This window comes from Protopterus annectens, chromosome 11.part0 (assembly GCF_019279795.1).
Source record: "Protopterus annectens isolate FY-2018-M chromosome 11.part0, PAN1.0, whole genome shotgun sequence".
NCBI classification, from domain to species: Eukaryota; Metazoa; Chordata; order Ceratodontiformes; family Protopteridae; genus Protopterus; species Protopterus annectens.
In genome coordinates, this window is record NC_056745.1 from 705,212,462 (window position 1) to 705,239,102 (window position 26,641).

The window sequence follows — 26,641 nt, forward strand, 5'->3', positions numbered from 1 at the left end:
AAACTTTCACCATTGAACCCTAATGCATGCAGCTTTATCTGTTCCGTGTGCTTCCAGTTTCACGACAAATGTTATAAGAGTGCTAAATGTTTTACTGGCTTTCAAAGAGAAAGCGTGTAAAACACATTGTTGGCAAACAGCAGGCAGAAAAGATGTCTCTCTGAAAAGAGTAGCTTTAAAAGCTGTTAGGTACATCTAGCAGTTTTTAGAGCTGTTTTACCTTCTGCTGCTGTTCTTTGTTGGCTGCTACTGTCTCCTCTTAATCCCTACAACATGACCCAATATTAACAGTGCTTGGATTAATTTAACTAAGCACATTTCTGATGTCAGAAAGGAGCTGAACATGCTTTTCTTTTTTTTTTTTGGGGGGGGGGGTTGTGATGTTCCATGCACTACAAGTTAGATAGCAATCGTTATCTTCTACCTAATGTGTTCCAGATACAGATGTCAGCACTCTGGCAGTTTACTTTACTCCCACCCTCAGAATGAATTTCTTGAGTTTTGTGACTCAAAACAGGTAAAATTCTTTAATCTGCAGACTGTGAGTGAACAGGCAGTTAACATCACCAGCTGATTAAATGTTTTACAGGCGGAAATGTAGATTAGTTGATCACATTAATTCCAAAACACAGCACAAATTAAATAACTAATTCAACAAATACATATAAAGCACTTGTAGCAGTGTCATCATCAACCTCGTTTTCACATTTTTATTTGGGGTTGGAGTGTCAAATCACATCAACATTAGTTAATGTGACCACATCACAAAGAGCCATACCTCACAAGTCTACCTCATTATGAGGAACGTTCCTTGTTTTGACTCTAAAAAAGTCCATGTTCCTCACAGTTCCATATTGAAAGGGTCTGTCATTCATTGTAAAGAATGTTTTTTTTAACTGATATCAAGGGAAATAATGTTGCATCTTACTAATTCAACAAAACAATGTTTTAATAGTATAAAATAACACATTTTAACCACCCTGTGAGCATCCTAGTTCAAGTTGTAAGCTGTTAGTAAGTGTTACACATTTTCCCCATTTGTTTCACATTATGTGAGGTAGTGTTCCACATTTTGGAGCTGGTAGGTGGAGAGTTGTACACAGAGCCAAAAATAACTTTTGCACATACTAGTGGCTCAGCTGTTCCCAATTTCCAGAGATGTCCTGATTTGAGTCACAATTTTGTTCCGTTCTTCCTAATCCCTCCTAAAACTAGTGTTTTGGAGAAAAAAGGTAGTTGATGTCATTTAATATAGAATGACCTGAATTACAGTTATACACTTCTTATACCTCATAAAATGCATGTTAATTCACATTCTCTTATGCTGTCATCTTCAAGTTAATAGCTATAATATGACTTAGCCATCTTGCAGAAAGGTTTGTCTCAAATAAATATCTAGTGTCAAAATCATGGTCTGAAACTAAATGCCAAAAAATATATTATTGTATCTTTTGGGAAATCATCTACACTAGGGAACTACCATATTGACAAAATGCCCCGAAAAGTTGATCCAGTTGTTCAGGATTTGGGAATGTATGTGGACAATGACCTAACTTTATACCAACATGTGTCCATTGTTGTAAGAACATCCTTCTATATTGCACAGCTTATAAGCAATGGAATTGCATCTAGCTCTAGGAATGTCATTGTACCCCTTTACTCTGCCCTCATTAGGCCTGCCATTGAATATAAAATGCCCCCTCTAGCACACATCTGTCTAGACACATGCAACAACTGGAACTCCTACAGAGATACCTTACTGAAGGGATACACGGCCTAAACAGCATGTACTACATGAATAGACTCAATCAAAGCCCTGTCGCTATACTAGGTATCTTACAGACTGCTAAGAGATGACCTGTGCCTGGCATATAAGGCATCTTCCAACTCAATACTGATGTATTTACTGCACATCAGCAAGTCAAATGGCATCAAGAATTCTAGGTCTAAGGATCTAAACCTCTTCTGCAACATTCACAGAACCCTCTGGAGGAACAGATATAATTTTGCAGAGAATATCTCTGCTATGAAACAGACTCCCCAATCCCCATCCACACAAAACAAAGTGCACCCCTGTCCATTTTCAAGTGCATCTTACATCCATGGAAGAGAAACAAAAAAATTACCAAAGGACTGTCCCTGTACTACTACTAATGGAGAGATGTTGTCCCAATGCTTTGTCCCACACATGGACCCCCTCAAATTATCTGTGGTGTGATTCCAGTTATTCTCATTATGGGATACATAATTATCGACCGTGGGATGGGAAAGGCCAATCCATAATCAAATGGGATTGCTTATCTCGACCACAAAAGGGGAAATTGGCTAGGTTTAAAATGACCCTTAAGAGCAGCTAGCAACCCAAGAACCTAGAAGAGACTATGCGCAGACCTAACCAGCACACCGGCATTCGCAGTAAAACAATTACAAATTATACATTAAAGAAGCACGGTAATTAAAACGGTGGAACCGCAGAAATATTACGTAATGCAATCAAAACAATCAAGGAAAAAACATCACCGATGGAACGAGTTTAAGAAGTTAACTTTCGCGTGGTTTCTCTGGTAATGATCGTTTAAAAAGCAAACTCACAAAGTGCAGTAAAGCGGAGCAAATGAAGAGAAATTTGTACTGCTTAGGTTGCTAAACGCTTAATGACGTCTCTAAACAATACTCGTCAAGAAAGCTTACTGACAGTACATCTGTAAGTTTCGGTTTCATTTCTTGGAGAAAGAAATGACAACTGCAGGAAGTAAGCAGGCAAAGTTAAGAGGGCTCAGTCTGCTTTTGTGTTTTGCGGTGTCTAGACAACATGACAGCTAATGTCATGGCTAGGTACGCCATGGAAATACTGTGTACAAATTATGGCTCACTGGAATATAGTGAACTGCTCCGACAAGTCCAGCAGTACTTTTGTATGAAAGCGCAGTACTTTTGTAAGGGAGATGACCAAGAGTTAGAGCTATCCGAAGACAGTCATTTTCTGGCTACTTATGGGAAGGGTGGTCGTCCATCCAAGGACAGTAAAACAATCGTAGCTGTCACTTTTCTCCGTGTTTGTAGACAGTTCTGTTCTAAGGATGGCTGCAGCAATAGATTTTGTTCTGAGTTACACCTGTGCCGCCGTTTCGTTTATGGAAATTGTAGGTTTAACACAAGAAGGTAAGATTTAAACCGCAGTTCTTGCCTGCATTTTATAACGTGCACTTCTGTGTCATTAATAAGTGTAGCGTCGTCAGTAAATGTTTGTTCTGGTGTAAAATCAACACAATCGAAGAAAAGATGGGTGATTTAAAGGTAATTCTTGATACTTCCTCATTACCTATTTCGTTATTCGTTGTATGTTGTCTTTCGGCTTTTCCCGGTTATGGGTCACCACAGCGGAACTCCCGATCCACTAATGATTGGCAGTAGATTTTTACGTGCCGAGTTGCCCCCTCTGACGCACAACCTTCAACGAAGGTACGCCCATTCACGCGTGTCTCCACACAGAAGACGCTCTAGCTGAGAATCGAACAGGACAACGTTTTACTGTGAGGCTGCTGTTTTCAAACGTCTGTCTTTCATCATATCACCCCAGTGAACAGAGACTCTATATAAATACCCAATTACTTATAATAAATAGATGCTGATTTTTTGCTGTATTTTATAATCGTGACACTGACCATACCTTTCATCCTGTTATTAGGAATATATCTAAACAGGTCCTAAAGTAACGGAGTGACAAAGACCAAAAATATTGACATATTATAAATATTGCTCTTAGAAAGTTGTTAAAGTAACAGGTTTTGTGTTATTTATTTTTTGAAGAATATTAAGTCTGAAACGAGAAATGTTTGCCATTATTTAGTGACTTCAGTCTCCACTGATTTGTCAGAAGACCACAAATTGTATGAGGAACACGTCAAAGATATGAGGCAAATATATTCTGCGAAAATAAGGACAGTTGAGAGGTCACTGACCATAACTATTTTTTGCCCATATCAGCATGGTACTTGTAAAACTGATACATTTTCCCCCAAAACTTAATCCAAGATATATCCTAGTTTTGTAGGCTGAACCTTTTCAATAGTGAAGTATCAGAATTTGGGAATGGCATATACATTAATGACAGACAGTAGTTTTGTGCAGATGTAGATTTTGCTTGTAATTTTTCTTTTCTAGATTATCAGATCCTTAGTGAATCGTAAAGTACAATGGATTAGCAAGGAGGAAGTAAGGATAGCTATGAAGAGAATTAAGAATGGAAAGGCTATTGGCCCAGATGACATACCTGTGGAAGCATAGAGGTGTTTAGGTGAAATGGCAGTGGAGTTTTTAACCAGATTGTTTAATGAAATCTTGGAAAGTGAGGGCTTCCCTGAGGTATGGAGAAAAAGTGTTTTTTTTTTTTTTAAGAATAAGGGTGATGTGCAGAGCTGTAGTAACTACAGAGGGATTAAATTGATTAGTCACAGCAAGAAGTTATGGGAAAGAGTAGTGGAAGCTAGGTTAAGAAGGGACGTGATGATTAGTGATCAGCAGTATGGTTTCATGCCGGGAAAGAGCACTACAGATGCGATGTTTGCTCTGAGAGTGTTGATGGAGAAGTATAGAGAATGTCAGAAGGAGTTGCATTGTGTTTTTGTAGACTTAGAGAAAGCATATGACATGGTGCCTAGAGAGGACTTGTGGTATTGTATGAGGAAGTCAGGAGTGTCAGAGAAGTATGTAAAAGTGGTACAGGATATGTACGAGGGTAGTGTGACAGCGGTGAGATCTATGGTGGGAGTGACGGATGCATTTAAGGTGGAGGTGGGATTGCATCAAGGTTCAGCTCTGAGCCCTTTCTTATTTGCAGTGGTGATGGACAGGTTGACAGACGAGATCAGGCAGGAGTCCCCGTGGACTATGATGTTTGCAGATGACATTGTGATCTGCAGTGAGAGTAGGGAACAGGTGGAGGAGACCCTGGAGAGATGGAGATATGCTCTAGAGAGAAGAGGAATGAAGGTCAGCAGGACTAAGACAGAATATATGTGTGTGAATGAGAGGGAGGATAGAGGAATGGTGAGGATGCAAGGAGTAGAGGTGGCTAAGGTGGATGAGTTTAAATACTTGGGGTCAGTAGTTCAAAGTAACAGTAAGTGTGGAAGAGAGGTGAAGAAGAGAGTACAGGCAGGATGGAGTGGGTGGAGAAGAGTGTCAGGAGTGATTTGTGACAGACGAGTACCTGTAAGAGTGAAAGGGAAGGTCTACAAGAGGGTAGTGAGACCAGCTATGTTATATGGGTTGGAGACAGTGGCATTGACAAAAAGGCAGGAGTTTGAGCTGGATGTGGCAGAGTTAAAGATGTTAAGATTTCCACTGGGTGTGACAAGGGTGGACAGGATTAGGAATAAGTATATTAGAGGGTCAGCCCAGGTTGGAAGGTTTGGAGACAAAGCCAGAAAGGCAAGATTACGTTGGTCTGGACATGTGCTGAGGAGGGATGCTGAGTATATTGGGAAAAAGATGCTAAGGATGAAGCTACCAGGTAATAGGAAAAGAGGAAGGCCTAAGATAAGGTTTATGGATGTGGTGAAAGAGGACATGCATGTGGTTGGTGTGACAGAACAAGAGCAGAGGACAGGAAGAAATGGAAACAGGTGATCCGCTGTGGCGACCCCTAACGGGAACAGCCAAAAGAAGATGATGATGATCATATCCTGGAAGAACAAAGGTAACAACAGTGCTAAAAGTATAATATAGTAAATGCCAATTTTTAAATAAATAATATGTGTGATTTCTTTTCAAGGACTGGCAGACTGTGATTTAGAAATACAACAGTGTAATTAAAGTTTAGCTGCATGGGTTCCAATTGTGTGTAGCAGAGAGGGAGAGAGAAGTGAGCAGATAAATCTGGGAATAAAGAAGTGAAAACGTCTTAAATCTAAACTAAGCTAGTGTGTTGGTTTGAGTGTGTGCATGAAGTTCTCTTTATTTATTTATTAATTTAACTTTTGTAGATTGAGTTAGTCCAGCTAGGTTTGTGTTTTTAGGAAGCTATGAAGTAAATAAGACACTTTATTAGAATAATTGCTGTTCACTGAACAGTAGTCTGGCAAGGAACTGTTGAATACAAAGGTGAGGCATTTACTGTCTTGTAAATCATTCAGTAGATGAGATGGCACCAATGCTGCTAGGGGAGGATGAGACATTTCCTGTCTTGCAAAATCATTCATTAGACGCAAGGGCAACTCCTGACTGTGCTATCAGGAAAAATACTGATATGACTACATCAGACAATACATGGAAGATATGCATGTCCAGTATTCTTAACAAGCAACCTATTTTCAGAAGAAGTTTCTGGTGGCATTCATACAGATATTGGAAATTTAGTTAGAATATTGGGAACATTCCTTCTCTACTCTTTTCTGTAAATGCCATGGGATCTTTGACATTCAAAGAAAAGGTTCAATGGCTAGTACTAGACTAACTGGCCTTGCAAGACATTTTAAGCCTAGCCAGTTATCCCCTGTGAGATTCAAACCCTGTACCTTGTGTTTGTAAGGCAAACACCTTAGCCATTAGGCCACCCTCCCAACCTAAAGCTGTCACCAACTTAGGTAGGTGGGATCTTGGTTTAGCATTGTACCTGAAAGACACCTCCCCAGGGGTGCAACACTCGGTTGTCATTATTGGTATATGAATCAAAGCACCTTGTTTAGAACCACATCCTTCTGATCTTCCCAGCATCAAAAGCAAGTGTCCAACTTTCTGAGCCACTGTGATAGGCCTGATGCTATAGTCTGGTAGATGCAGACTGACATGCCTACAAGACAATTCACTGATAACAGTGTTATCAAACCATTTGTTGCTGAGCACAGTTATGTACAGGTTTATTTCTTGAAAGAAAATGTGCAGTTAAGGATAGAACACTCATCCTTATTTCATGTGAGCAAGGACAAAGAAGAGTAAAGTTCTTCTATACCTCCTATAACTCCCAGTTATTTATATTGTCAGTGTTGAGCTTCCAAACAGCCACACATGAAAGGAAAGCAAAACCCTGCACTTTGCAGTAATCTGTGAGTGAAAGGGCTACGTTGTTTTTGTTTTTGACACAGTGACTTTCTTCTTCTTCTTCTTTCAGCTTTTCCTGGTTAGGGGTTGCCACAGGGGATCAACTGTCCGCTCAAGATTGGCAGTGGAATTTTACAGTGTCAAGTTGCCAGCCCGGCGCCCAACCTTCCATGGAAGGCACACACTCACACCTAGGGCCAATTTAGAGTGTCCAATCCACCTACAGCATGTCTTTGGGATGCGGGAGGAAACCAGAGCACCCAGAAGAAACCCAAGCGACCAGAGGGAGGACATGCAGACTCTGCACAGAAGGTACTCCAGCAGACACAGTGACTTTCTATACTTTCAAAATGGTGCCTTCTCTGATTTTAGAGTTTGAAAAATTGTACTTCAGCCTCTTTTATAGAAGGAATTTAAAATCTGCATGAGAACAGTAAAATCACATATTTTTTAGGTTGATAATATTATCGCTTTTCATTTAAATTGTTAACGTTTGGGATTATAATGCTTGTAGGGGACTGAGCAAAGCAGAAAATATTGGTTAATACCAAACTGACTTGGATTGGCTTTGCAAGTATAAATATTGAAGGATTAAGACTAAACTAGACAGAAAAGTAAATTTCTTAACATTTGCTGGAATACTTTGTAATATTTATGTTGTGTATCAATTATGATTATTTGTTACAAAGACTCAGAATAGCTTAGTCTATTATAATATATTTTCTTCTTTTATGTCAAGCATGTTTGGGATAAGAATATTTGGGAACAGTAAAATACATATCATTAAACATCATAGCGATGTTTATTTATTTAATCCACTCAGACCAAGGAATGCCAGGCCACACCACAGGGATAGCTGATAACAAAGAAGCTCACAAAACGTCTATGCTATACTCAGTAAAGGAACGGACACCTATAGTTCCATTAATGCCACATTTATTGTATGTTTTCATCAACTACTTTATCAGACTTAACACCGGAAACCCTTGCTAATTCCCTACATATATATATGTATATTTATATATATATATATATATATATATATATATATATGCAAACACCACACATCATTAAATAACAATTGATGCAATTAACACAGCCTTATAAAAATTAAAAGTGACAAGGTCTAAGGCTTACAAAATATATTCACTTATAAAAGCATAATTCCTACTTAATTATCCTAATCCTATAAAATTTTAATTTCATTTTATGCTAAAAACATTAAAAAAATACAATACATTGAAAATATAAAACACATATTCTAAATTCAGTATAAAGTTGCAACCTGCAGAGAGCAAATCAGGATAGTGTATTTTTATAAAAAATCAGATTTGAACATGTTAAAACTGTTATTATAATACTAGCTATCACAGTGTAAAATACATCCGTAACAAAATTTATAGTCCTGCAGCCCTCAACTTCAAAACCGGTGCAAGGGACACATTCTCTTTAAGCCTCAGCACTCTATTTGCCTCTAAACTAACCTGCCAATATAACCCTCTGTATTCTATTTTGACCTCCCATTGACCACCTCTAACTTCCTATGGAATTTCCTCAAGCACAAAAAATATAAATTTTACAGTAGGGCAGTCTAATGTGTTTATAAAGAGCATTGTTGGAATTTTTATTGCTTATATTTCTCATATGTTCATATATCCTTCTTTTCAACATTCTCTTAATTTTTTCAGCATAGATGGCAGGGCATATCCTACACATCACTATGTAGACCAAACCAAAAGACTCATGTAGTATAACTAACAGATATAAAACAACTGTGGTTGAAATCTTTAGAAAAGGGTAGGAGCAAACTCTATAGGAAAAATGAGAATTGTGGGAACAATGCATATAGGGAGGAATGAGGTTTAAAAGAAGGCAGGACTTAAATGAGCTATGTAATGTTTAACTGGAAATGCTTGGATAGTTTATAAGTGATGTATAATGTTTGGAAACAGGAGTGTCGTGGTATGGTTTGTGATGTAAAATGCTTGCACTAGGATGTTGGTGTAGTTTGTTTTCATTGATATAAATGTATGATTGATTATGTCATAAGTGATGGCTTAATAAAGGTGTTTCTTGTTAAAAAGGGGTCAGGAATTGAATAATTTATGTAATGCTGCTTAGGTTATATGATATGTAGTAATGCATGTGAAGTATAATGTTTGTTAATGTTAATTTGTTAATGCAGTTTGATTACTTTCATATGAATGCAGATTTGCCTATGTCACAACTGGTAATTCAATAAAGGTGTTTAAAAAATAAATAGCAGTTAGCATCTCTATTATGGTTGTCCTTGCTGAATGAAGACTTGTATCTAGGAAATTCCCAGAAATACAGTGAGAATATTATACTTTTAGGAGCATCCCTTTAACAGCGAAGATTCAGTGAATCATACCATGACCATTATTGATATACTGTTGTTATATCAATATTTCTAATTGCTTGTCTCAGAAAAGAGTGGGCTGTTGTGTGCCACATACAACTGAGAGGTGATGAGGCAGCTTGGAGATGTGCCAGCCATGACTCACAAAAAGCAAAGCTGTGTGATGTGACTTGTACATTCTTAGCTGACAGAAATATCACAAAGGGATTATATGATGATACTGCAGTTAGTCACGTGAAAACTTGCATTTATGTCATTTAGTGCGTCACAGTGTAAATTATATGGTACATACCCAAGACACACCTGAGACTTTGTAGGTGAATTCTGTAACTTTAGTAGAGTTCTAGTGCTGATTATGGCAATTAATATGTAATATCATTTCTATGATTGCAGCTTTAGATTATATAGTATTGATTTGTCTTGTGAGCTGGTTTATGTATATTTTCTGAAAACTTTCTCCCCAGGCCTCTTCTGAAAAAGGTCTCTGCCAAATAAAACTAAATTATCAAAGTGTACTGGCTAAATAAACTGCAAGCTGAGACTTTGTATGCAGGTGTAAGAGAACAGGACTAAAATGCAAACTATATAACAAAGTTCCTGTGATGGAATAGTGCTAGTTCTGTAAGGTCAAATATCACAAGACATCTAAATAAACAAAGATGTATCAAGGATAGTATAAACATTTCATCCAGTATAATTATTTGTTTTGTCTTCTTGAAAACATATTTGCATTTTTTCAGTCATTTCTGGTCAGACCCATTCTGTAATGATGTATTAAATGATTTAGTAGTGTTGCGAGGGCAACTAGAGATTTGTGGAAGTAATTTACTGGTAGGAAATATGCCTTCATCAGCAGCACACACACTAGGGCCTTAGTAACCCCAGAACAGTTGTCATCTTATCATGGAACATAGGCACTCAAATTTTGCCAGTTATTTCCTCACAATATTAAAATTTATTTGCAAAAATAATCCACTTGCCCGTATGTTGTAGGCTGATATTCTTTTTTAAGTATATTTATTACATCATCACATTTTAAATGCTAACATGAATTTAAATATGGTAATAGAAAAGAAATAGAAAACAAACCATAGTAGTAGTTTCCATTGTTGTTGCCATGCAGTATTCTTGTGTGTTTTCTCTTTAACAATTTTCATTCATTCCATCATTACATAAATTGTTCAGTCCTTGCCTTCCCTTAAGCCTTACTCTTCATCTTACTCGAGAACATTATTCTGCATGAATTGTGCCTACAGATTCCACTTATTTTTTGAACTTTGGTCTTAGCCTTTTCTTAAGGATTCCACATCCAGTTATTTTATATCCTTTACAATATTTAGCACTTCATTTTTAAGTTTTGATTTCCATTTTCTAGTAATTCCTTTTTGGCAGTACATGACATTAAACTTGGCAAGACCTTGCTATGTCTAGGCAATTTAGATCCTATTTTCCAGCTCAAAAATCATTTCCTAGTTACAGCTATTTCTTTCACCAACATTTCTGTCAAAGTACTCTGTAGGAGCATTTTTAAAATCTGCCAAGTTATTATATTACCACCCCCCAAAAAATGTTCCTAATCACCTGTCTTTTCTCCTTTAGAGCTAAAGCAGTTGCTTTCTAAAGGAAACATTCTATGTTGCCTTAAACCTTTTTGAACTTGCCACATGCTATGGATCCTTCCTATTTCTTCTGATTTTGACTTTGTTGCATAGTTTGGATCCTTAAGATTTCTTTTCAATGCTTCTTTTGTAAATTGCCTTTCATTTCTCTTTTCTCAATCTTTTCTATCCTCCTCTGTTTAATTCTAATAGTTATAATGCAATATTTTATGTTCTACTAATTATTGCCTTTTTAACAGCAGCTTCTGTTCTAGACTCAATCAAAAACTCTACCATAGCTGTCTTTCACTTAACACTCATTTTCTCTTTGCTTATATTCTGTTATCAATCCCTGATGGGGAAACAATCCCTAACCAACAGTCCAAACTTCTGCTGAGCCCTATCCCACTCTATTACCGTATTACATTTCCCTCCTGAATTATTTGTTCCCAATGTTATGGTTCCTTTGCCGATTTCCTTCTGTAAGCACTAGTCACTTTATGCTCATTTTCTACACCCAAATTGCAGTCACCCCATTGGTAAATCCTCCTTTTCCCCTTACTGATCTAGCTTAGACCTTAGAATATTTTTCACTGTTTTAGGAATATAATATTACATATGTTTGTTATTCTGCTTAATGGCTTGCATCCAAATCTTAATCTTAATTTTTCTCTCAACTTCTCTCATTCATCATAATCCCTTTCCACGTTATGTAGTTGCGCTTTAACTGCATAGCTGTAAATTGCCCCTTCAAGTCAGGTAACCCTTTTAAACCATCTTTTTCTGTGGAAAGAGTCAACTTATCTACTTAACTCTTGTCCTCTTTTCCTTCCAAATAAATTCCTTTAACCCTTTGTTATCATCCACAAGTTCTCCTCAGGTGGCTAAAAATATGCCTGACCTATAAATAAGACATGAGGAACTAAAACCGTTTTTATTGCTTGCATCCTACTGTCTATATCTAGAATTAAGAGTTTCCAGCTTCTCAGTGTTTGCATTATGTTTTCAGCACTTCATCTTCTCATGTCCCCATAAGTACGGGTATTGCCAGACCATTTCATTTGTGGGTACATAGTTTATCACTGCAGCCTTTGTTTTATATTCATTTATTTTATATTAAAAAAACATTGAAACTATTTTAAAATGTTCCATATCCCTGAAATGCCTTTTTCAGGATTTATCAAGTATAAAATATTATTATATGTGAATAAAGCTAATTTTTATTCATTACAATTCTGGTCGTGTTTTAGGATTTGTTTGTCCTTTATTTTATTTTCTTTGATAATTGCTCCAAATATAAAACAAGTAATAAAGGTGAAAGGATGACACCCAAATATAACATCCTTGCCTGGGTCCTCTGTTCAAACACAGCTAGACAAAGAAGATCCATCCCACCTTAATTCTTGCCAGTAACCCTTCATTTATCTTCCTCATTTCTGTCAAGGAATGAAAATGATATCATTGCTGTACTTATAAAATACCTGATGACAATTTTACATGCTTTCTCTTCAAAAAGATTAGTGAAGTACAAGTATGAGTTGCTAAAAGTAGGCTTCCTGTAAATTTTAGATTTAAAAACAATGTCCATCAGACTGATATTCATATCCAAATAACTTACCTTTTCCTTATCAAAGTTAAAATTAAATTTTAAAAGCCAATAGAACTGTACAAAAAAAGCAATAAAATCATTAATTTTATCATCTGGTCCATGCTATACAATTAATATATCATCCAGAAATCTAAGATATATTTTAATATATTTATAAAATTCAGAAGTAAAAACCTTGTTTTTCTCCCAAGACAAAAGAACTGCATTGGCATATATGGGAGCACAGACTGCATAGTAACACCTTTAACCTGCCTAAAATGTTCTCCTTCAAAATAAATACAATTCTTTTCCAAAACTAGGGTAGCAAAAGCCAATAAATACCTAATATCCTTTCCAGATAGAAAAATCACATTCAGTCAATGTGCCCAAAAAAAGAGATAGGCCATCTTCTGTAGGGATAGAATTGAATAAATTGACAATGTCAGTTGTTAAAAATCCAATACCTTTTTCACAAATTTCAGGGGTCAACCTTTTTAGGAAATACCAGGAATTCTTTAATAAATGAGGTTCTATAAAAATAAGTGTTTTAAAAATGTGTCATTGTATACTGCTAGTGGGTGGGTCATGGACCCACAGGCTGAAGTAATATGGGACAAAAACATTTTTGTGTATCTTTAAAATATCAAAAATAACTGGAGTTGGTTTATCCTCTTCAAAAAATTGTACAGATCTACAGATATCCTACTATACAGGAATAGCTCCACTAAAAAAAGGTATATTTTTGATAGGCTATATTAACTTTATTTTCAGATGCTGAATTATAAAATGAATTATAAAATTCTGAATTACGTAAAATATCAAGCATAGTACTAGAATAGTCAGTAGTATCTGAAATAACCATTCCCCCACACTTATCAGGTTTTGTAACTCTGTTTGATCTATCACAAAGGCATTTAAAAATATATATCTTATTCCTTATTCAAATTATAATTCCATCTCCCTTTCATTTTCTTAGATAAATTATAAATATTGCTTGTACATGCCTTTTCCAATGCTACTATAGTAGGATGTGTTGGTGGATTAAATGTACCTTTTCTTTTTAAAATGTTTCTCTTACCAACCTCAGGGGTGTTCATTCTCTCATTCACCCAAAAAATAGAGCGAAATTCAATTTTCTAATATATAATTTTAGCTCACGTAAAGTATCTGCCACATAAAACCAATTTGTTGGAATGAATTTCAAACCTTTTCAAGTAACGACAAATAATCTGAAGTAATCTCAAGATGACTGTAATTAAACATATAAAATACCAAAAAAGTAGAAAACAAACGAGCGAACAAAGCTCCAGTCCACCAAGAACACAAGCCCAAAAGTTCCTTAACGCGTTTTTATTATTTTGCACAGGTAAAAAGCAGCGTTTTCGCCACAAACACAGTGTGGCTTCTTCAGAGGAATTTTTTAAAAGAATACAAAGAGTACCTGCCTTTTTATAGGAGTTACTAATTACTTAATTAGTAAGCTTAATTAAAAAAGCTTAGTTAAAAAGACAGACACAATAACCTCGCCTGCTGTTACATTTACCCTTAGAATTGCATTCAAAGTGCAATAAACAATTGTTTTGCACATCAAAAGCATATGTTATGCACACTAAATACAATAAAACATGTAAATAGTCTAAAACAAAAAGTATATAATAACAATATATCAAGAAAATATATAATATAACAAATAAAAGTATAAACATGTTTTTAAAAGGACAACACAATTTACTCTAACTTCAGGCTATCAAAAGACCCTTTTGTAATGCAATAAAGAAAGTCAAATAACTAAAAATTAGGAATTACAACAATACTAACTGCACAGGCTTACTCTGCCTAGAATGCAATCTATAATGTATCTGACTAACTAGTTCATATACATTAAAAATACTTAAAAGTAGAAAATGTAAATAAGGTGAGTATTCATTAAGAGACATTTTCAATTTACTGAATGTCATCTCAGATATGCTTTATACTTTAACACTGGGGCTATATTACAACTTTCATTTAGCCCCGGTGTATTAAAAGAGTTGAGATAGGAAATATTTTATTAAGTGTAGGATCTGTTGTGATACGAAATCTATAATCTACCTGGCCTTTTGCACATGCTGTCCTGCTTTCTACGTCGGTAAGACGGATAGAAAGTTTAAGGAGCGCATATACCAGCACCATTATGCAATTAAAAATAACAAATGTGAAAACGCACTGGCTAAGCATGTATTTAATAACCCGGGCCATGCATTTTCGTTTATGGGTATTGACCATGTGGCTCCCTCTATTAGAGGTGGTCCTACTTCCATTTTACTTGAAATACGTGAATTGTTGTGGCAGCTAAAACTAGACTCTTTTAATACACGGGGCTAAATGAAAGTTGTAATATAGCCCCAGTGTTAAAGTATAAAGCATATCTGAGATGACATTCAGTAAATTGAAAATGTCTCTTAATGAATACTCACCTATTTGGCTTGTCAGCTTCCAGTATTGTCAGTACTGCCTGTTTTTACACACAAAAAAAGCCTTTAATATAAACCATTTTGTGTATAGTCAGTATTTACATTTTCTATTTTTAAGTATTTTTAATGTATATGAACTAGTTAGTCAGATACATTATAGATTGCATTCTAGGCAGAGTAAGCCTGTGCAGTTAGTATTGTTGTAACTCCTAATTTTTAGTTATTTGACTTTCTTTATTGCATTACAAAAGGGTCTTTTGATAGCCTGAAGTTAGAGTAAATTGTGTTGTCCTTTTAAAAACATGTTTATACTTTTATTTGTTATATTATATATTTTCTTGATATATTGTTATTATATACTTTTTGTTTTAGACTATTTACATGTTTTATTGTATTTAGTGTGCATAACATATGCTTTTGATGTGCAAAACAATTGTTTATTGCACTTTGAATGCAATTCTAAGGGTAAATGTAACAGCAGGCGAGGTTATTGTGTCTGTCTTTTTAACTAAGCTTTTTTAATTAAGCTTACTAATTAATTAATTAGTAACTCCTATAAAAAGGGAGGTACTCTTTGTATTCTTTTAAAAAATTCCTCTGAAGAAGCCACACTGTGTTTGTATAAACGCTGCTTTTTACCTGTGCAAAATAATAAAAACGCGTTAAGGAACTTTTGGGCTTGTGTTCTTGGTGGACTGGAGCTTTGTTCGCTCGTAATTAAACATATGATACCCATTCCAGGTGTGTACTATCCCCTCATAGCTTACAAGTATTACTGTATTGAGAAATTCCTCCCTTTTTTTTTCCTTGGTAGAAATTGCCCTCTTTTTCACATCTTCTCTTATTGTGAATGATTCCTGTACATGGGTATCATACCTCCCTCTTCTGGGTCCCTTCCTCGGCCCAGTGTCCCTGCGTTTTATTTCTCAGTTGGCCAGTCTCTCTGACCTGTGTAAAGGGGGAAAATCCTGTACATTTTCAGTATTGTAAACTTCCTGTAAATTAATGGGAGCATCTCATTGTTAATAAAAATCATTAACCTCAGATTCTACCATTATTAACTTTCTCTGTGGTTTCATTGGTACCATGTTTCCACCCTCGTGAATCAACATAACTGATTTTTTTAACAAGAAACTTCTTTATTAAATTATCACTTATGACATAGGCAATCATACATTTATATAAAGGAAAACAAACAATATTGGCATATTTTTAGTTGTAAACATTATGCATCAATTATTATATATTCAGCCATTGTCAGTCAAACATTACATAGCTCATTCAAATCCTGCCTTCTTTTAAACCTCACTCTTCCTGCAAAATGTTACTCTACATGTATTGTTCCCGCAATTTCAATTTTTTCTATGAAATTTGCTCCTACCCTTTTCTAAAGATCCCATTTCCAGTTGATTTGTCTCTGTTACTATATTTACTTCTTCTTCTACAGTTGCTTTAGACTTTGAATTCCATTTTCTAGTAGTTGCTTTTTGGCAGCCATCATAATTAGACCTAGCAAGGCCGTACTAAGTTTAGGTGATCTGATTCTGTATCATAGCTCAAAAAAGCATTTCCTTAGTTATACCAATTTGCTCACCTGGTATTTCTGACAGAGTAGTCGCAGGGAATTTTTTTCAGTCTGCCACCTCATTACACTCCAAAAAAATATACCTCTTTTTCCCCATCACACCTCCAAAATTTGCCATCTACTGAAGGAAAAAAATCTTTGGAGTCTACTTGGGGTATAAAATACTTATGTAAACACTTCCAAGCAAAGATCCTAAATCTTCTAGACTGTAGTACACATTTGGTAGACATACATATATCCCCCATTGTTTCCTTGTGAATTGCTTATCCATTCTTTCTTCCCAGTCCTATCTAACCTTGCCTAATTGATTCTTATAATTACCATGCAATATTTTATATACTGTACTAATTATCCCTTTTTCAACAGCAGATTATTTTCTAGATTATACTAAAAACTCTACCAGTGCTGGTCTTTCACTTGGGATCCCCCTATTTCTTTATTTTTGCCTTTACTCTGAAATCAATCCTAGATAGGGCAAGCAGTCCCTAGCTTGCAGTCCAAATAAATTCTTACCCTCTTCCCTTTTTATTACCTTTTCCTCTCTGATTATTTGCTCCCAATATCTTGGTTCCTTTGACAGTTTTCTCCAATAAATTCCAGCACCCTCTTGCCTATTGTCTGTATCCCTAATTGCAGTATTCCCTATCAGCAGAATCACCTTTCTCTATTCCCATTTTGGCTTATTTCTTAGAGTACTTTCTACTACTTTATGAATATAAAATTCTGCATGGTTATTGCAATTCTCCTTAAGGATTTGCATCCAGTATCCCAGTCTCTCCTTGTTTCTTGAGTTTCCCCTCTGTTTGGTCATCATCCCTTTCCACTTTGAATTCTAGCTTTCTGCTTGTGCTATGTATAGGAGTTTTAACTGTGCAGCTATAAAATATCTCTTCAAATGAGGTAATTCCAAATTCCCCTGCTCTACTTGAAGAGTCAACTTATCCCACTTGACTCTTGCTGTCTTCCCCTCCCAGATAAAATCCTTCAGCTCTTTATTAATTGCTATCTCCTCTGGTTAATAAAATATGGCTGACCTGTGTAAAACTAAATATTTTGACTGCTTGTATTTTGCTATACATATTGATAAAACAGAGCTTCCAATTTCTCAGTTTTTATATTATCTTTTGTTTAGTCTCTTCCCACATATCCTTAGCTGCCACAAAATAATCCCTTTTAATCCATACTCCTAAATACTTCATTTCATCATGTTCCCATAAATATGGATATTGATGAACCAATTTGTATATGGGTACATAGTTTTCAGCTATTGCCTTTGTTTCAGCTTCCTTAATTTTGTATCTCCAAAAGACATGAGACTGTCTCAAAATGTTCCATAACATGGAAATTACCTTTTTTGGTATTATCAGGTATAAAATATTCATCTGCAAATAAAGCCAGATTTTCTTGACTACCATACCAACTATATCCTTGAATTTCTGAGTTCCTTATTTCCTTTGCCAATGGTTATAAATATAATGCAAATAACAAAAGGGAAAGAGAACACCTCTGCCTAGTTCTTCTGCTCAAACAGATATTATCCGAGAGGAACCCACCCACTTTTATTCTCACCTCCGGTCCCTCTCATATTCTCCTAATCAACCTTATAATTTTATCAGGGAATGCAAATGGTTCCATTGTCCTGCTCATAATATCCCAACTCACTCTGTTGAATGCTTTCACTGTATTAAGATCCACCAACAACCGTGGTATTTTCTTACATTCTGTTTCCCTCTGAATCATCATTGTTCTGATAATGCTGTCAAATGTTTGCCTCCCCTCCATAAAACTACATTGAGCCATATCTATCAATTTTGTCATCACCTTTGCCATTCTTTTAGGCATTATAGACATAAACACTTTATAATCATGGTTTAGAATTGAATTGGACCTATATGTAGCTAGATCTGATGGATCTTTACCCTCTTTAGATGTTATAGCCACTACAGCTTTCTTCCAGGTTGTTGGCACTTCTCCTCCTCTTAAAATAGTGCTAAACAAAACCTTCCAGATATTTATCAGTTATTTCCCTCTAGCTTCCAAACTTCCACAGGAATGCCATCTCTTCCTTGGGACTTTCCTGTAGATTGGTTATGCATCACCATTTTTATCTCATCTCCTCCTATCCTGTTAGTAATTTAGTCTCATACCTCTAGCCTTGGCATATTTAATTTTCCATAAACATTTCTGTTTGTACCTTTTCTTGATTTCTATATTTCTGTGCTTTATACAGATGTTCATAAAATTTCTAAAATATTTCTAGTACCTCTGCAGGATCTCTTGTTATCTTCCTTGATATAGGCTCCCTAAGGTTGGTGACAGCCTTTTGTACTTTCTGTTGCTCGAGTCATTGTGCCAAAAGTTTTTGTGCTCTGGAGATATTATCAAAAAAAAGTAGCTTAACATCGGTCTTTCTAAACTCATGCATGTTATCAAGGTAATCCCTTATTTTCTGCTTAGCATTCTGCAGTTGTTCTTGTTCTGTGAGATTCCCCCTATTCTGCAATATTTTAACCTTTGTCAGGCCCTCTAAATAATTCCTGTTGCTTCTTAACCATAAACCTTTCTTTTAATTCCACCCTATTTTTAAACTCCACTTTAATTTTTATCCCACTCCTTAGCTATATTTTCAGAAGAAATTTCTATCTTCTCTAATAACTTCTAAATAATTTCTGATACCCATTCCTTAAAATCCTCTCTTTTCAACATATAGGTGGGAAAACACCAGTATCTCATTTTTATTTCATTATCTTGTATTTTTAATTTAGTTATATTGGTATGTGAGCTGAAAGAGTTATTGGATGTGTGCCAAAACTTTCAATTAAATGCACATTCTCCTGTGAAATATAAGTTCTTTTTAGCCTAGCCCATTTTGTTTATCTTGGGGAATAATACGTAAATTCACTCCAAACTCATACTACTGAATTCACATCTTCCATGCCAAATATTTTTATAAATTCCTTTAAAAATCTACCCTCTTCTGTTATATGTTCTTTTCTGGGCTCCCAAGATACATCCTCACTGCTACAAATCAAATTCAGTTCCCCATAGGATCATAGGCTCATAGGATGTTGCTAGGCTAATGGCCCTGGGGCCCTTACAAACCTTGCTAAGAGTTTATCCCCAAAAGAAGAACCCTCAATCAGCACTTGTCACTCCTGTCAATGAGGGACAAAGATGGAAGCCCTGGGACAAATTTGTGGTTTCCCATCCACTCATCAAGGTTGTGCTTGAAGAGGGTCACCGAGGTACTCTGACATGTATGGGAAGTCTATTTCAAAGACAGGCCAGCCTCTGGGAGACAAACCTGTCTCTAGCAGGTTTTGTTGATGTCACATATTAGATTTAGGCCTATTGAGCAGGTAATACGCAAGGAGTTAGACTTATGGATGTGGAGCATCTCTAGTAGGGCAGGGTCTGATATTGTTTTGTAGGCGAGACACAGATCACCTCTGATCAATTTGTATGATACAGAGTAAAGTGGTAGTGATTTGAGCTTGTCTGCATAGGACATATGTTGGAGGCCATGGATTCTCTTCATGAGATATTTCTGTGGCCTATCCAGTTGTGTAGGTGTTTGGAGAGGTACATACCAAACAGGACATTATACTCAATTATAGGCCTAATGATGGAGGAGTGCAGAGAGATAATAACCTCCTTTTTTCTGGATGCTATCCCTTTACTTATGGGATGAGTCAGCTAAATGGCTTTTCTGACCACTGCCGCCACATGATGGTCGAATGTGAGATTGTTGTCAACCTGAGTACCCAGGTCTCCCACCATAGGTTGCATGCTTAGGGGATTGCCGTTGATGTAGTAATCAGTAGAGGCCATGTTTTTGCCAAGTGTTATGATAATACATTTCTTTGCATTTAACTTAAGGCCATGACTTTGACAGCAGTTATTTTTAGCTGTGAGAACCCTTTTGCAGTATGTTAACATCATTTGGGGAGTCAATGACAGCACCCAACTTACAGTCATCTACAAACTTGGCCAGCCACAGGTCTTTTGTCTTTGCCTGAACCTCTTAGAAGTAGATGCCAAACAGTCGGGGTCCCAGTACAGATCCCTGAGGAACACCACTAGTGTCAGGTCTGTCAGACGTGGTGGCACCTAGTTTGACCCTGTTGGTCCTATCGGTGAGCCAGTTGTCCACCCACCTGACAAGATAGGGATTTATGCCAAGTTGTGTTAGCTTTTCAATGATGCCCGAGTAAGGAATTGTGCCATCTATAAATAATAATCCCTGGTGAAAGCTGATTATTTCTCACAGAATTTTGTTAAGCTCCCTCATAGTAGTTTTAGGTGGAATATAAATATATGTCAGTGTAAACCTCCTCCTTTGCTATTAGTCCCTTAGTACTAAAAATCTACCATTATTATCTTTTGTATCTTCTACTGTCACTATTGGAACTTCTCTTGAAATTAATATAAGTACTCCCCTTTTCCTTTGTCCCAAGTATTCTGCAGAATACCCATTCTGAAAAACCTTTCTTTATCAAATTCACATACTGATTTCTTTCCAAATGTGTTTCCTGTAGCATAGATACAGTTCACTAATCTTTCTTTTTTGTATATATCTCTGAAATTTAAAGATAACATAGAAAGTGTTGTCATTATGTTGAGAAGTTATTTATCCAGTCTGTTATGTGTAACAGCTTTTTATTAATGTCTAGTTCCAGGTTTTGTGTTACATGCATACACTAATATCTGGCAGGTTGAGCTATTATAAAGTTGTTTCTTGTCATATCCATTTGAACCAATGTCACACCTTACAAAACGTTTTGCTTTAGTGAAAGCCCACAAAAATACCACCAGAACACCTCCAAAACCTGTTAAATTAATAGTAACACACAACACTATGTACATCTTCAAATATTGAAGTTTAACCCTCCTAATAGGAACAGTTGTCTCAGACTGTCAGCCACATTCACAGACTTGGATTAAGCTATAAGGAAGGTTATCCATGCTAAGATGCATGGCACAGACTGTGCTTCTATCAAGTGCAGTTTGCTTTTGTGTTATCTTTATTCCTGTTCTAAATAGGGAAAACACTTGAATGCTTTCAAAAAACATTATCTCCTACCATTGAAAGAAAAAAAATATTCTGCTTTTATTGCTGCTTATCAGATTGTCTCCCTGGAGGCATGAGAACAAGATAGACAGTTGCCTCTGTAAGCACTCAATTATTTTATAGAGGAGAACTTTTTATTATATTTACCCCTGGATTTACTAATCTTCCATGCAGGACTAGTCTAGTTCTGCATGGAAGTGGACGCTTATAAGCAGGACGGCAGTGCACCATGCATATTAATGAAGGTGTGCTGCCTGACCTCCTAGGCATACACGGAGTGTGTATGAGTGCAGGGGGCATGTCTGAGAGCAGAGCTCTCAGAATAAACACGCCCCTGCAAAGTAGAACAGCAGAAAGTGAAAATAAATGAGCAAGGCCACTCATAGGTGTCCGCATATCCCCACCAACAGTCCCACATGTGAGCAACAGTACATATAAATAAACCGAAGAAAACCCGTTATATTTTTTTCTTAAATCTGATTACAGCTAACCGTAGGTGCGTGGGTGTGCCCATCGCTTAACTACTGTTAAAGCAGCTTAAAGGCTGAAGAGGATAACAAGGAAGATATATGCCAATGAAGCAGCACAGCAACAGTGTAGTGGGCAGGGCATCCGCCTAATGAGCAGGCATTCCTGGTTTGAGTCCCACTGCACATATCATTCTCCATGTGATATCTGTATACGAACATTTTTTTTTCATTTATTTGCTGTATAACCTACCAAATACCATTTAAATGTGAACTGGAGTGCTGCATTAAATACACATGTGAAGTGTCAGTGTCGTAATGAATAAGGCACTAGTAAGCAGGTTTAAGCACAAATAAGCAGTAGTAAGCATATGTAAGCACTAGTAAGCATCTTTAAGTGCATTTGTGTGTGGGGGGGTAAGCATTACCTACACAGATTAAGCAAAGTTGAAGCTAACTGAGTGTTAGAAACTGTAACCGGAGGTTAGCAGTGCTTAGCTCTGAGAAAACCCACACACACCCATGTACAACTGCTTTAAAGTGCCTTAATCACTCTGTACCCAATGGCCCATGTTCTGTCCAGCAACAAAATAAACAGCTTCTGCAAGGCTCAAACTCAGGACCCTGTACACTATAGTCACAGTAGTTAACCACTAAGCCATCATAGCAATGCATGTGAATGAGGTATCAGCAAACTAATCCTCACCACAGGAAAATCAAACCAAAAATGTGAACTGAATCTATGTACAGTGTGATGTTGTATAACCTGCTACATAACATAAATATGTGAACTGGAGTACTGCAGTAAGCATAGATGTGAGGTGTTATTGTAATAAAGTGTAGAAGTCCCCAGGACCCCATACAGTGTATGTACACATGAATCATGGATACCAGACACATATTTAACCTGTAATGAATAATAAATCACTGCCAAAAGGCAAATATAATGCTAATTAGCTATTAAGCAATGCTAACCACTGCACAGCTCAACTTAGTAAGTGTAAGCAATGTGTAGGGCAGCCAATTCAATCTGGCTTAGTGATATACCTCTTTAAGCATTGCCAACTTTAGGTAAGCAGGTGTGCCTATATCTTAGCCTATTCAAAACCATCCAATCATGGAAAAGTGCAGGAAATTGGCCGTATTTAAACCCCACAGGCAGGAATATTACCCATAATTGGTTGTAGCTTCCTATTACAGACAGAATGGCTGGAGTGGGTGAAGGCACTCGATTTAAAGCGCAGTGCTGGGGCATCCAGGAGTCAAAAATCATGGTCTGGCTCCTGGTAAAACACCATGAGGAGGGACTACTGCAGGGCAAGTACCAGGGCTCGCAGTATAAAATGGATGCCTGGGACAGTCTTGCTCGTGACCTCACCAGTGCCACAGGTATCCCCTGGACTGGTGAGCAGGTCAGGCACCACCATGCTGTCCTGAAGCGGTGGAGGGAGGATGTACTGGAACAGTAGATCCAGGAATCTCAGCAGATGCCTAATGCCCCAGTACTGAGTAAGTACTCATTCTACTAAGTAGTTAATAATTGCCTAGCTTGTGTATACTATGGATAGGTATGGCTAAATATCACTGTGTTTTGCTGACAGCTGCAGATGAGCGGGCTGTGAACCAGCAAGCCCATGATGCTAAGTTGCAAAGACTGCGTCGCGAGTCAGGTTAGTAATTATTCTGCATGTACTGTCATAACAAATAAATATAAGAGCCTTAGAAAGTGTCATACCAGTAGAAATAAAGGTGTGATATTCTGTGAATAAAGGTATAACCCCTGAAGTGCTTCTGTTTACTTTTCTTTCATATGTTGTTGAACTGTTGCATACTATAAATAGTACTGTTGCATTAAGCAGTGTTACCCACACTGTGGTATGAAGATAAAATGAGTATGAAGGTCTGTATAACAATGCTGGAAGTGCCAAGAGGTCAGTCATATTGTACAAGTGAGGGAGACTTAGATAGAAAACATTAGAAAGCTTCACATCAATTCCCTGATAGCACAGTGTACTGTGATGTTAACTGTAAGTTTTTTTTGTCATATACAGCAGGGGTATGAATCCCGGGAGTACTAGGAAGTTGTATGCATAATCATACCCCACAACTGTACAGATTTTGTTACAATGTTCGGCTAGAAAGCTGTATGCATAATTACACCCAACAGTACAGAATTTGCTAGAATGTTCATATAGAAAGGTGTATGCATATCCATAGCCCTCAACTGTTCCAATCTGTCCAGCATATCCAGATAAATTGCCCACATCACCAGGCTGGTACCATGTTCCTCTGAAAGATCAGTGTGATGATCCAAGAAATGTAGGCAGCCGTTAATGACATATAACTGATAGTCAGACTTGTATATAGTCAGAGAATGTATATGAAAACAAACCTGTCATTCCAGCATCTCACCCAAAGTGTATGAAAGCAATTCTCAACATATGTTGCATTAACACCTGCATCTTGTCATGCCTGTATGTAAGACACAGGTCACGTATATAATAATCTATAAACATACCAGTGTACAATATAAGGCCATTGGGTAGTGTGATACTACATGTAAGGGAAAGATCACTGCAGTGACTAAGAATGTTGTGAAAACTACAAGGATATATTAGTTGTTAACTGAGCTCTCTCTCTCACCCCTTCCATATGTGCAAAAATAACCCAATGACACACCTCAATCGGTATGTGTACACTCCAAACATTTGTTGGGAACATATGTACTATTGGTTTATAAATATTCACATTTGTTTCTGTGCATGTGCCATGTTAAAATAAACCCATATTGGTGGCCTGTTGCCATCAATGAAATATGCATGCTGTTGTAATGGCTGGAGTTGTTCCATATATGCATGTGTTCTGCTTGCTCTGCAACATTTTTACATCTGGAGTGTTGGGTTAATGGGTATGCCTATGCATGCTGTTATAACTAATCCTGAATGCTGTTGACAATTACTAACCCATATCTGTCTGTAAACTGCAACACCATAGCTCGTATGGGAAGGCCGGTCCCAGCCAACCCACCTGTCCCACCTCAGATGGCCATGGCACTAGGCACCAGCACATCTGGGGCCCAGCCTGGGACCTCCTCCTCCATAGGTCCTGCACCACCTTTGGGTGGAACTGCTGCAGGGGATGGGGCTCACCCCCCCGGGAGCGGGGGGTGGAGAGGAACCAGTCACCCATCATCAGGTCCAGGGCGTTGTGCGTAGGGAGATTGATAGGGCATTTTGAGACCAGCTATGCCAGCTTGAGGGCCGAGTGGCACAATTAGAGGGTGAGCCTGCCCTTCCTACAAAGCTCCCAGCACGGGCACCTTTGGGGCTGTAAAGATGCAGTGGTGACTGCCCATGGGTGGGAACCTCAGTCCCACTGTTTCCATTTGGGGGCTCATGGGCTTGCGACTTCCAAACACTCCTCCCCGTCCAAGGTGTTTACCCCCCACATGTGTCGTGTACTGCCCCTGTATGCATCTTGTTGTCTTGTCTGTTAACCTACCCAACCTACCTCCCCAAATATACCATCTACTCCTCCACAACATCCCACTCTCACCTGAAAAATAAAGGGCAATCTGTTCTCACAAAAAAACTCTCGCCCCATACATAGATGTCCATTTCGCACATGTGTCCACTGGACACATGTAATCTGGTCTAATTGGCATCACAACAAATTTATGTTGTCCTCACCCCTCTCCCCGGGGCTTGAGTGTCCAAATCAACCTCCAAATTCAGTGTATATGCACAGCTGTTGCTGTAGAAAAATGGGCAGCTATGAACCTTCCCTACACCTTTCCTGCACATGCCTAGCTATTTTCCCTACTGTCTTTCCCCTCTTTGTGCCCCATTTTTCACCACTTTCCTATCAACCCTTTTTTTTCTTTTAAAGAAATGAGCACAGGGCTAAGCATCAGTATGCACTTTTAAGTAGCAGTAAGTGGCTTTAAGCCTGTTTGCTCAGGGGTAAGCACTGCCTACACAGGTTAAGCAATATCACAGTTAACTGAGTGTAAGACACTGTAACTGGAAGTTGGCAGTGCTTACCTCCATGCAAACCCATGCAAACCCACTTACAACTGTTTTAAAGTGCCTTAATCACTCAGTATCCAACCGCTGGTGTTCTGCCCATCAACAAAATAAACAGCTCCTGCAAGGTTCAAACCCAGGACCCTGCATACCATTGACAAAGTGATTTACCACTAAACTATGACAGATACAAATAAATTCAATGTTTTCAGAAACATATCATCCAGTTCAGTCATGCAACAGCACAGAGAATGTATACCTACAGCTACATGGACATGTGTGTGCAAATATATTACTATCTAAACAGATACAACATATCTGTAGATGTAGTCACATGTATGTATGTATGTATATATATATATATATATATATATATATATATATATCTATATGTATATGTATAAATATCGACAACTATACATATATGTTAACA

At 37.3% G+C, this 26,641-nt stretch overlaps 1 protein-coding gene across 1 annotated transcript in view; it reads left to right on the forward strand.

The window, feature by feature from the left end:
- The first annotated feature begins 2,718 nt into the window (after window positions 1-2,718).
- LOC122815567 (protein mono-ADP-ribosyltransferase PARP12-like) overlaps window positions 2,719-26,641 on the forward strand; it is a 991,743-nt gene continuing 967,820 nt past the window's right edge. The window contains exon 1 of the mRNA XM_044088173.1: window positions 2,719-3,162. Coding sequence (XP_043944108.1) covers window positions 2,813-3,162 — 350 coding nt within the window. The 5' untranslated portion in view covers window positions 2,719-2,812. The remainder of the gene's footprint in view (window positions 3,163-26,641) is intronic.